The 12,551-nt window shown below is 38.0% G+C and overlaps 1 protein-coding gene across 1 annotated transcript in view; it reads left to right on the forward strand.

The window, feature by feature from the left end:
* Nucleotides 1–8,364: 8,364 nt before the first annotated feature.
* Nucleotides 8,365–12,551, forward strand: part of LOC107757543 (malignant fibrous histiocytoma-amplified sequence 1 homolog) — a 7,911-nt gene continuing 3,724 nt past the window's right edge. The window contains exons 1-7 of the mRNA XM_016575060.1: nt 8,365–8,561; nt 8,915–9,782; nt 10,039–10,333; nt 10,420–10,606; nt 10,702–10,886; nt 10,995–11,491; nt 11,715–11,860. Of these exons, the coding sequence (XP_016430546.1) occupies nt 8,546–8,561; nt 8,915–9,782; nt 10,039–10,333; nt 10,420–10,606; nt 10,702–10,886; nt 10,995–11,491; nt 11,715–11,860 (2,194 nt within the window). The 5' untranslated portion in view covers nt 8,365–8,545. The remainder of the gene's footprint in view (nt 8,562–8,914; nt 9,783–10,038; nt 10,334–10,419; nt 10,607–10,701; nt 10,887–10,994; nt 11,492–11,714; nt 11,861–12,551) is intronic.

Genomic DNA, 12,551 nt, shown 5'->3' on the forward strand with positions numbered 1-12,551 from the left:
TTAAGTAAAAATCTGTCTTTACAACTTTTACTTGTAATGGAGTAATATTTGACAAGCAGTATCTGTACTTTCACTCAAGTAATGGAGTTGAGTACTTTGTCCGCCTCTGCTTGGTTTCAATAAAAGCTGTTTTTAAACTAACAAGAAATTTTTACATTTTAAAACTTACAGGATGTTTTTATGGTACATTGACCTGTTATATGTCAAAAGATCCAGGGAAATTAGATTTCTCAGTTCATGACCCCTTTAAGTGTCACAAATTCAGTTAAGCAGGGGTGTAGCCAGGATGTTTTCATAGGGGTGGCCACCTCCTAGCTCCGCCCCCGCCGCTAAGCATTCATAATGAGAGCATTTTGCAGCCACAATTCAACTAGTATTCATTTCCAAAAATATTGTTCTTTTTGCTAACACTGTCACAGATATGTTCTGTTTTGGTTTGGTTTACTTCTAGTGTACTTGTTTCTGTACCTGTTTCCTTTGTTCTCATTTTCCCCGCCAATAGTTTGTTTCCAAGGTTCCTAATTTAGTTGCACAACTTGCACACCAGTTCGTTGTTCTGTTGATTAGCACTTCCTGTAAGCCCTCTGTTTACTTAAGCTGTGTCTGAAATCGCTCCCTATCCCCTATATAGTGCACTATTTCGGGTGTCGGTCATTTTGTAGTGCTGTCCGAATTCTGACCCCTTGTCCAAATACCCACACTTGCGGTCTTGGCCACTTGAGAGAGCGTGCGCGCGACAGGAAGCAAGTGCGCAGTACTGTCCCAGGTCTTAAAAATACCAAAGCGCAGTGCCCTTAACGAACACTAAACCCACACTATCTCGAATACCTCTCCGGAGCGGTATTCGAGGGTTAAGTGTATCCCATCATGCATCATGTTCTGGAAATAAATCGTGAGACTTTTTGCCAAGATCTCGCGAGAGGTCACGGAAACCTTTCCAATGTAAGTTAAATATTAATAATAATAAGATATTACATATAATTTGGTGGTAAAACAAAGTGCTACACATTTTATTGCTGCAAAGAATAGTATATTTGCAACTGCTTTTTATCACTTAATTAAATTGTGTCATCTATAGGGACTACTGAACAGACATTTAGAAGTTGATTTTAAAATGCAAAGTATTGAAAATAATAATAAAAGTCTGTAAACAATTTGCGTTTTTACAACACTATAAGTGTGTCCCATCAGGTAATGAAAAGTTGTACACACACTTGTGGTCTTCATGCTCACTTGAACACTTTGGCCAAACACAGGAAATACATCATATAAGTAGTCAAGTGGTCAAGTGCAAAGACTGCAAGTGTGGGTATTTGGACAAGGCATGAGTGAACGAATTCATTCCCTACATTCGTTCACTACTTTCTACCCACAATTCTCTCTGATTTCGAGTGTACAACCAATGTACACTCGCTGAAGCACTATTTCCCACAATCCAATGTGGAGAACCGGCGAGCTGGAAGAGAGAGCGGGAGCGAGCGAGTTTTAAAGAGAGTTTGCAGTTTCTTATTTCTGCTTTAAAGGTTATTTCATGCATTATTAAAATAAAATAAAAAAAATATTTAGACATTAACTCAGATTAATATTTTACTAATTTACTGAGGTGGCGTTGTTGTTAACCTACAAGAGATGATGGAGATGTGATGATAATTTGGTGGATGATTTAAAAAAAAATATTCGTTAATCACCTGTATGTGGCATATTCATCCTAATGCAAAATTAACGGTCGCCTATGCACTCTGCGACCACTGTCATCTTATCTGAGCGCAAAACACTGCTCGGAAGAGTTTCAAGACACTGAAAATAATAAATACATAAAATGTATGTGTAATATGTGTTTATTTTTGTTGCCAGTATTTTAATAGTTTTTAATTATTATGAACATATTAAGCATTACAAAACAAGTTAGGTCTAGTGTTACGACCCGACTCAAAGTTGATATTACCGTAATATTATTTTCTAAAATAAGGTAGGCCTAAATGTAATACAAAAGTACATGATGGTTGTGACGTGAAGTACATGTGACGAAGATGTTTCTGCGACAGCTCCTGCTCTCTGATGCGCAGTGTATACGTCAGTGCCCAAATTCGTTCACTTTTGCCCAGTACCGCCGCTCCCTTTACGCAGAGTACGCAGTTTGCGCATCTGACTTAATATTCTAGTTTTCATGACTTAAAATGTATTATATAAAAACAATGAGTCAATAATGATAATTAATCATTATTGTTAATTAATAATAATCATATGGTTTCATTGAATAACACTGTTAAAATACACAATGTAATACAAATCAGACAACGGTATTAATAAAATCATAGCCATAGCCTGTCTAGAGCGACAATTGTAATTTATAAATAATACAATTTAATTACCATTTATGTATTTATTTTTATATTTTATTAAAGTTTTATTTTGACCCCTTATAGTAGGTTTTTTTTTTTTTTGAAGGAGGGGGCACAACAATACTATTCTGCTTAGGGCACCCATTTGGCCAGCAGCCGCCCTGCTTTTGCCCTGTCCAAATACCCACACATGGGGTGCTTCTCAATTCTTATTTGAGCATCCTCGTTTCCTTTCCTCGCGTCTTCGCTCCACCCGTTCAGGATGCGAGGGAAGGACGCGAGGATGAAGGAATTGAATCAAGTGAAATGATATATCCTCGCTCCCTTTAGGGTCAATTCAAAGCGTCATCAGCTGCGCTAAAGGGATCTGCCCTTATGTTGTTAAAGTTTGTTATTTAAGACATTCATAATAAATATTAATAAAGCAAAATGCCCTGTTTAAAATATATGACATGTATGGTTTATTTAAACTTTAAAGGTAAAATATAAATTAAAATTATAACAACAGTGAAGGGGGAGGAGAATTTATATGTGCGTCAGGTTTTTCGATGAAAAACACTTCCGCAAAGGATACACCTGTGTATCCTCACTCATGACTCCTCAGGAAGCCTCCTTACTCCTCGATCCTCGCCACCTCGCGGTGCTCGATCGGTTTCCGGGTCGTAGGATGGAGGACAGAGGGGCTACTGGATGAGCAAGGAAACGAGGGCCCTGTCCCAAATGGAACACTTCGTGTGCACTTTCGGTCTTGAGGACTTACAAAAGTCCACGAGACCGAATGGGGTGTCCCATTCGTCATTTTAGCGCTCAAAAGGGTGCTCGCGAGCGCCCCCTTTGCGGCCGCTATGCGTCCTCGATGCGCACTTCTGCCGAGACCGCACCGGGGCGAGCTCCGCAGCAGACTTCTACCCAACAGTCAAAGCGGCATTACGTCATGAAAGTGCGGACTCAGAGGAAGACCGCGAGGGTTTAGGGTGCGATTTGGGACATGGCCCGAGGAGGGATACACCCCTTGAGCGCGTGCGCGCGACAGGAAGTAAGTGCGCAAGACTGTCCCAGGTCTTAAAAACGCCAAAGTGCAGTGCCCTTAACACACACTTACCCTGCGTTCCATTCGGAAGTGCTCATCCCTATGCCCTAATCCCTTCAAAGGGTTTACCCTCCGGAGTGAGAGCTTCGAAGGGATGAAGGATGTATGGCAGTCGCCATACCCTAGCCCAGTCAGGTGTGCCATGGAAAATTATCCAAACTTCATATCTCTTTTATAATTTGTTATTATTATTTTAAATCAATCCTACCGGTCTTCTTTATGTCTGTTTGAGGGTTTTACAAATATTTATCCAATGAAAAGCATTTAAAAGAGCTTGTCACTAAAGCTCGTAACATCTCAAACTGTCAGCGAAACCTCATAGCTTCACCCCGCCTCCATTCAGACTGACGCGCCACGCACAGCCTGGAGACAGATCTCCGCTTGTTCGCAATGTAAGGGTAAATAAATAACTGTGATGTTTGAAAAAGTACAGCGTTTTGTTTATTCAAACACTATGTCTATAAAGGTCAATGTTTTTGTGTGTTTGAAGAGAGGAGAAGAGTCTTAGCTTTTGACGTCTAGTTGTAGCCATATACTTTTGTACGTTTTAAATATCCTGTGCATATAGCGCTTCATCGTTTCATGATATTTTGGCCAAGTGTATTAAACGACAAGAAAAACTATAGCACCCATATAGCTACAATAAAAGTTATAACCTGTAAGTTGATGAAAGCGTTTAATGCGATGCACTTGCTGCCTCAGATACAGCCGTTCTAATGCCAGACAAAACAGATCTCCGTCATTCGCTGGTCAAAAACCAACTCCATTTAATGTTAAGTGCAAGTGTCTGATAAAGCCACAATACCAACTCTGACGACGTTTAAACGTTATCCCTTTCTATATTTTTTCCTATATTTCAGTGCTTAGTGTTGTGCCGTTGGTTCACTGCATACCATATGGTTTTGTGAAACGCCGCCGCTGCTTGACATATCGAAATATTTATTTGTTTATTTTTGACAGGTGATCAATCAACTGATGACCATCAAAGTTGCGTCAGACTCCATTCTCCTGATCCAGATGTTGACTTGGACTCATCAACCTCGCTCAGAAATTTAAGATCGGGCTTTTCTTCTTGTGAAGAACCTCCATTCAGATTGACGCGCCACGCACAGCCTGGAGACAGATCTCCGCTTGTTCGCAATGTAAGGGTAAATAAATAACTTGATGTTTAAAAAAAGTACAGCGTTTTGTTTATTCAAACACTATGTCTATAAAGGTCAATGTTTTTGTGTGTTTGAAGAGAGGAGAAGAGTCTTAGCTTTTGACGTCTGGTTGTAGCCATATACTTTTGTACGTATTATTAAATATCCTGTGCATATAGCGCTTCATCGTTTCGTGATATTTTGGCCAAGTGTATTAAACGACAAGAAAAACTATAGCACCCATATAGCTACAATAAAAGTTATAACCTGTAAGTTGATGAAAGCGTTTAATGCGATGCACTTGCTGCCTCAGATACAGCCGTTCTAATGACAGACAAAACAGATCTCCGTCATTCGCTGGTCAAAAACCAACTCCATTTAATGTTAAGTGCAAGTGTCTGATAAAGCCACAATACCAACTCTGACGACGTTTAAACGTTATCCTTTTCTATATTTTTTCCTATACTTCAGTGCTTAGTGTTGTGCCGTTGGTTCACTGCATACCATATGGTTTTGTGAAACGCCGCCGCTGCTTGACATATCGAAATATTTATTTGTTTATTTTTGACAGGTGATCAATCAACTGATGACCATCAAAGTTGCGTCAGACTCCATTCTCCTGATCCAGATGTTGACTTGGACTCATCAACCTCGCTCAGAAATTTAAGATCGGGCTTTTCTTCTTGTGAAGAACCCGAGGCAGGTGAAGAGAGAATCACTCCAGCGCCGGATGATCTGTCGCGTCAGCGGCGGCGTAGGTCAGATCACCGCTGTGCGAAGACGCGGCGATTTCAGTGCTTAGTGTTGTGTCGTTGGATTTTTTATTTATCAAAACTGTGACACCAACCCCCCACCGCCATGGTATACCCTATGGTTTTGTGAAACGCCGCCACTGGTGTAGGGGTCAAAAAAAGTCGTGTCCGAAATCGCCCCCTATACCCTCATTCACTATTCCCTACATTAGGTCACCAATTCAGTTCACTAGAAGGAGTGAATGAAAACGAGTAGTGAATTCGGACACTGAGTGCACCGGAAGGAATGCGGCTTTTGCATAGTTTGTGCTTGCTGTTTATTAATCATTTGAAACTAGCAAACTAGCAGCTCCAGTAGTAAGATTAAAGGATTTATCTTAAACTCTGTCACGGAAATTATGTATAAACCCAAATCAAACAATTTAATAATCAATTTACAATGAATTTATACCCGTGTTGTACATTATGCTGTACGCCATGGATGAGCGCTTTGTAAAAATGAACGGATTGATTAATCAGCTGCGGGCGCCATCTTCTGGCGAGATGCGGGAATTCATTCGGCGCGTGACTCTCACGGTGCATTATGGGCAATTTGGGCATTCTCTAGCCGTTGAGCGTGCACCAGTTGTACACTCGTTTTTGCAGTGCATTGTGGGATTGAATGAGTGCACTCGAGAACGTCCACTATGGTTTCGGACACCACTAAAAATGGCTGTTCCCTCAAATAGTGCCCTATTTAAGGGTATAGGGGGCGATTAAATGGCTGTTCCCTCAATTAGTGCCCTATTTAAGGGTATAGGGGGCGATTTCGGACACAGCCCTTTTTTGGACCATACTTCTGCGTCATCTTAACGAGACGATCAAGGAGGCGCCTTCGTCGCAGATTTTGTACGCTGTTTGACCCCCAATTGTCTTTTATGTTAAATATAATGTCCTTTATTATACGTTGGTGATATTGAGATAGAAAACAAACTCTGCACTAACAAATATATAAGACAATATATCATCCAGTCGTGCTACCCTTGTCAAATATTAAGAAATAAATTAGATCATACATTTGATAAAAACACTGTTAAATATTTCAGAACAGCTTATCTAAAATTTCCTATTCTCCCCAAGGTAAAAGAAATGCAATTTAAAATATTAAATGAGATATATCCCTCCAATAAATTTCTACATTCAAAATTTAATTTTGAAAATGAGCCCTGTTATTTATGCAAATATTTAGTTGAAGATACAGAACATGTATTTTTTACATGTAGTTTGTCGCAGTCTTTTTGGAAGGCATTGCAGGACTGGATGGTAGAGAAGGGTGTGATTGCTGATGGTTTCACTCTAACCTTACAAGATGTAATGTACGGAACAACCAAAGAGTGCTCTGGTTTGTATGATTTGATTAATAATATTATATTATTAGCAAAATACTTTATACATAAATGTAGATATTTTAAATCCCCTCCTTTGTTTATTGTATTTAAAATTGATCTAAAATACTTCTCAGATGCCCTTAGTAAAATGAAAAATCCAAAAGCAGTAAAACTACTTCATTTGTTTGTATTATATAATTTGTTGTAATTATGTATTTTTTGTTATTTAATTTATTTTTATTTTATATTTTATGTTTCTTGGAATGTTTTGTTATATGATTTGTCTGGAGCTTATTATGATTCTATTGTGTTGAGCCTTCCATACCAGAATCTTTTTTGTATACTAATTATTAATGCCAGTTTGTTGTATTCAGATTTTGTACTTAATAAAAAAAGAAAAAAAAAAAGAAAGAAAAGTTAATTATAATGAGCGAATAATTTTATTCTCAAATGAAGATTTTTTTTAAATCACCCCCCATGTTTACAGTATTTAGGAATTAGGCTATTTGACACAATACTCAAAAACGTTGTCAAAAATAAATAAATAAATAAATACATAAATACATTAATTAATCAATTAATAAATAAATAAAGCAGCTGTTAGATTTATTTGATAAATATAATTTATTATAATGTTTTATTTTATCCCCTATGTTTAAGCTATATTTATTATATGGATGGTTTAAAGAATGAATTTTTTTTTTTTTTTTGGTATTCTGTGTAAGTCTAAGCCTCTCTTAAAACTGATGTCCTTGAATATAAGTTGTATGCCAATTTATTCTGAAAACTTGTAATATTTTGTTATATTTCAAATAAAAAAAAGAAAAAATATATATAATGTATATGTATCATGTATGGCTCACATCAACAGAATCAACACACATGCACAATGTGACAATGCTTCAGGGTTAATAGATATAACGATACAACTGTGTGGGATGCTTCTGATTTGAACACTGTAATTGAGTTTTTATCTATTATATGGCACACCATGTTGAATTTTGAATATGATTTGTAGTTTGTGTTTTGGATAGTTCACTACCCTGAGAGCACATAAACTGAATATCACATATATTTAATGTCTGCATTTACATCTGCAAGATGTATTTTTTAGATTGTTCATTTGCAATATGTCTCTAAGACGTTTCCTATCAGATGTTAAATAGATGTTTGGAAAATGTCTTAACGATGTTTATGATTTAGAATGTATGTAAATCTGCTTTTTCAAAGACATTTATCAGATGTTGATGTTTCCCAGATCATGTTCTTACATAAATTAGGTTTTTGGTTTTTATGCCAAAAAAAATAAATAGTGTAAAATGATGGTATTTTGGAAAAGTTTATGGAGCCAGAAATATGACAAAACAATTTGGATTTGAATTGTGAAAATCTGAATTATAGTGTCAATTAACAAAATTGAATATTATGTTGCATTTTATAGTTTAAAATTGTTTTTTAATAGTTTAGTTTAATTATGTTAAATAATTTAATTAAATTTGTGCACACATACCACACATAGGATTTGGCTGAATTATAAAATCCAGAGGGGGTACTAAATAAAGAGCCGGTTGTTTTTGCTAAACTGAGCCAAATTACCCGGATCCCTAAAAAGAGCCAGAATTCCCTTCACTATGTTTCACATGTTAGCCAGATGATGGCAGTACCGCCTCGTTTTTAGATGATGCCACAGAAACGGAAATAGATACTGCTACGTTTTCCAGTAAATGAAAGTAAAAATCAGATGTAACTCTTGTTAAAAGTCCGTCCCTACTCTGCTTTATGAAACATAAGGAAGTAGATCATCTACAAGACACACAGACGAGCGAAAGAGTTTATTTAACATTTCAACAACATGTCGGTTTTAAATGGTATGTTCACATTTTTTTAATCTTGATCTTTAAGAAATGCTACAAATTTGCATGATTGTAATTTCCAAAGAAATGTGAAGACCGTATATTATAATTAGTTTGTCAATAGTGATGGTGACTGTCAAGTTTTGCTGTATCATTGTAGTGGATATAATAATTGCTAATCTTGACCGACTCGCACTGAATTTGAATTATTTTTGCTGCCTAGAAAAAGAAAACACTCATTTATCATTCATGTTGAAATATGTTGCTTCTTCGAGTCATCTATGAAAAGGTTAAGATGTTAGTATGCTGGTAATAATACTTAAATAGGAATGACACACACTTTTTAAAAAACAATAATATTACCATAGGAAATCAAAATGCCAAAAAGGAAGAAGACTTTGCTGGAAAGAAACTCAAAGCCCTTCCCCATGAGCTACTTCAGAGGGGTGGAGATGCAGTCAAGGTAGATCTACAGCGGAACAGACTCAAACAAATCACTGGTATCAATCAACTGAAAAGCCTGACAGAGCTCAACCTGAGCAGGAATGAGTTCAGTGATTTCCCTGTGGACATTAGAGGGTTACACCAATTGGAGAAACTTTATATCAATCAAAACACTATCAAAACCATTCCAGAAAATGTCTTTCCGTCCTTAGAGAAACTTCGATTCCTAAAGTTGAGCACCAATCGGCTTGAAAAGCTACCCCAGGACATGAACAGGTGCCAACATCTCAACTACCTAAACCTGTCCAACAACTGCTTGAGGAATTTGGATGCTCTTGTGGGTCTTTCACACCTAAAAGAACTTTATGTTGAGAGGAACCAGTTAACTGAGCTACCAGACCTACTCTTTCAAAACCGTAGCTTAACTCTGTTCAAAGCTAGTGGTAACCCTCTTAGAAAGCCCCCTCAAGAGGTCTGTGCAGGGGGATTGAGAGATATCGAGAGTTACTTTGCAATGCTTGAGGCGAACGCCCCAAATGTCTGCACTGTGAAGACTATGTTTCTTGGGAGCTCCATGGCAGGGAAATCCACTCTGTGCCGCAGTCTGAAGCAGGGTCGCCCTGTATCAGTGGCCGAGGAAGACCGTACTGTAGGGATTGAAATAAGTGAAGTTGGTTACGAGGGTGTCCGTTTTTTCTTTTGGGACTTTGCTGGACAAGAGGAATACTACATCACCCATCATGTATTTATAACAGCTCAAGCCTTTGTCATACTTGCCATCAACCTTTCCAGGTAAAGCCTTTTTTTCTTAGTTTTTTTCTTCTTCTGCTAGATCTCACAGTGCAATATACTCTTAACTACTAAACATATACAGCTTGTTGAGAATTTATTCTTTTATTAGCAAGCATCTCTATTACTAAGGAATCAGACGTGTAATTTTTGCATTGTGGACAATAAAATGGGCAAAACCAGAATGTTATAGAGAGACTTAGGGAACTTTTTTTCACTGTTGGGCCAGTTAGCATAACAGTTAGCATTCCTTTTTCAGTTACAACATGGATGCCCAGAGTTTCAAGGAGAATGTGGGCTTCTGGATCAAAAATCTTCAGCTTAAGATTCCAGACTCAGTAGTTCTGCTTGTGGGCACTCATGTTGACCAGTGCACGAATGAGAATGAGGTGAAAGAAAAGAAAAAACACATCGAAGAGCAGGTGAAGGAAATGCTTGAAACACATACAACTAATTTGGAGCATCGGAGGAAGAACTTCCAGGAAATGGAGGACTCATCTCCGTACTGTGACCAGATATATCAAATTGAAAGACTGACTGAGTACAAACTAAAGGTAATTTGGTTTTGCAATTGCTGGCATAAAATATGCATCTAATTAAATGTGCTGCCATGATCTTCTTTGTCACCTTTTGTTTCCAGGTCGTTGACCTTGTACCTATAGATTGCACTGAACAGGCGGACATTGACAAGCTACATACTCGCATCAAAAATGAGGTTTTGAACAAAGAGACATTCCCCAGCATAGAACAGACATTACCTAGATGCTACTGTGAGGTGGAGAATGATATCCAAGATCTCCTGAAAAACGGTGACATTGCTGAGCATGGTCAGTATTTTTTTTTTCTTTTTGTAAGATTACAATGCTTGATGTGTTTGTTCTTAAATAAGTTTCTTAAGTCTGAAATTTGCACCTATTAACAGGAATTGCGAGTCAAACGGCCCTCTTGTATGAACTAAAGAACAGACATGCTACACTGGACGATGACAAACTAAAGTTAATTCTTCAGTATCTTCACCGAATTGGCGTCATTATGTGGTACAAGGAAATCCCAGAATTGGCGGGTTCTTTGTTTGTAAAACCACCATTCCTCATCTCATTGTTCAAGGTTCATGCATCAAACATTTAAACTACAACCATTAAATGTCCTTGAATAGCCATAAACTAATCAGCATAGAAATCCTTCATCATTTATTTTCTTTTGATTCTGTCACAGACTATTGTGAGACATGACCTAGTTCAGGAACTGAACAAGATTTCTTCTGCACAGCTGAAGTCAGAAAATGCACTTGCAATACAGAAGAAACGATGGATCAGTGACTATAAAGACAGAGCGTCCTTAAACAATGTGGCTATTAGGATCCTGGTGCGGACTGAGCTCCAGAAGAATTATGACATTACTGATGAAGAGCTGATTGAGGAGGTGGTTGGGTCCAAAAAGAGGGAAGGATGTCTCCTTTCACTACTAAAGCACTTTGATGTATGTTTGTCGACCAAACATAACGGTCCTCTCAATCCAAAAGCCAACGAATTCTGTCCGAAGAAAGATTGGGTGCCCTCAAATCCGATTGTGTATGAGCCAGATGCTTGTCTGTTCCCAAGTTACCTGCCAAACAACAAACAGGTAGAGCAAAAGTGGGAATCAGACAATACAGAGGACCTAAATATCCATGTTTACTTCCTACCTGAGATACCACATGGTTTCTTCCACAGGTGAATGCTTATGCTTATCTCTTTCAGAGAAAATAGAGAATTTCAATGAAGAACATTCCTGATTTATTCACTCTATTTGCTGTCATGTTTTACAAAGTCTCATCAACCCCGGATACCCTGATGACTTGCTCAAAAAGCTAATTTAAACTTGATTTAGACTTGATTGTAAGAAATAACCTTGGATAACTAGTAAAAACATGTAAAACTGGTGCTTGCTTTACAGGCTTGTGATCAGGACATGCTCCTTATACTCTCCATACTGGATAGGAAAAGACCAGTGTGTGCTGTGCTGTGGTGACAGACGGTTTCTGCTCAGAGAACGCTGTGATGAGGACCAGTTCATTGAGATCCGCTGCAAAGAGAGCGAGCGTAAGTCCCCTGTTTTATTACATTTTGTATAGCAATGATTTACATTTACATACACTTACGCTTTGTAAGATTTTTTAATGTTTATTAAAGGGGTCATATGATGTTGCTAAAAAAAACATTATTTTGTGTATTTGGTGTAATGAAATGTGTTTATGCTGTTTAAGGTTCAAAAAACACATTATTTTCCACATACTGTACATTATTGTTTCTCCTCTATGCCCCGCCTTTCTGAAACGTGTCGATTTTTACAAAGCTCATCGGTCAGAAAAAGCGAGGTGTGCTGTGATTGGCCAGCTATCCAGTGCATTATGACTGGCCGAATACCTCAAGCGTGTGACGAAAATGTTACGCCCCTCACCATACTGTGATGCCGTGTCCGGCCGGAGCGACGAGACATAAACATTAAAACCCATTACAAACGAGGCATTTGTTGCATACAGTGGGGACATAATTACGGATTATAATGACTTATACTGTCTTTTTACGCATTGCGTTGCGTTGCATCGCGCCGTGTAAACATAAAACCATGTCTGCATTTGTGATCGGAGAAATGACAAACAACAAGTGCTAACGTTAATCCACACTGCCCAAAACTCGCGTTTGAATCATCAGTGGCAAATCCTTTAAATGAAAACGTACTTACAGACTGAGTCAGAACTGCCGGCATTGTAGTCTACTCTTCCAGGAAACA

Source organism: Sinocyclocheilus rhinocerous, unplaced genomic scaffold, assembly GCF_001515625.1.
Source record: "Sinocyclocheilus rhinocerous isolate Xijiao unplaced genomic scaffold, SAMN03320098_v1.1 scaffold252, whole genome shotgun sequence".
Lineage (NCBI taxonomy): Eukaryota > Metazoa > Chordata > Actinopteri > Cypriniformes > Cyprinidae > Sinocyclocheilus > Sinocyclocheilus rhinocerous.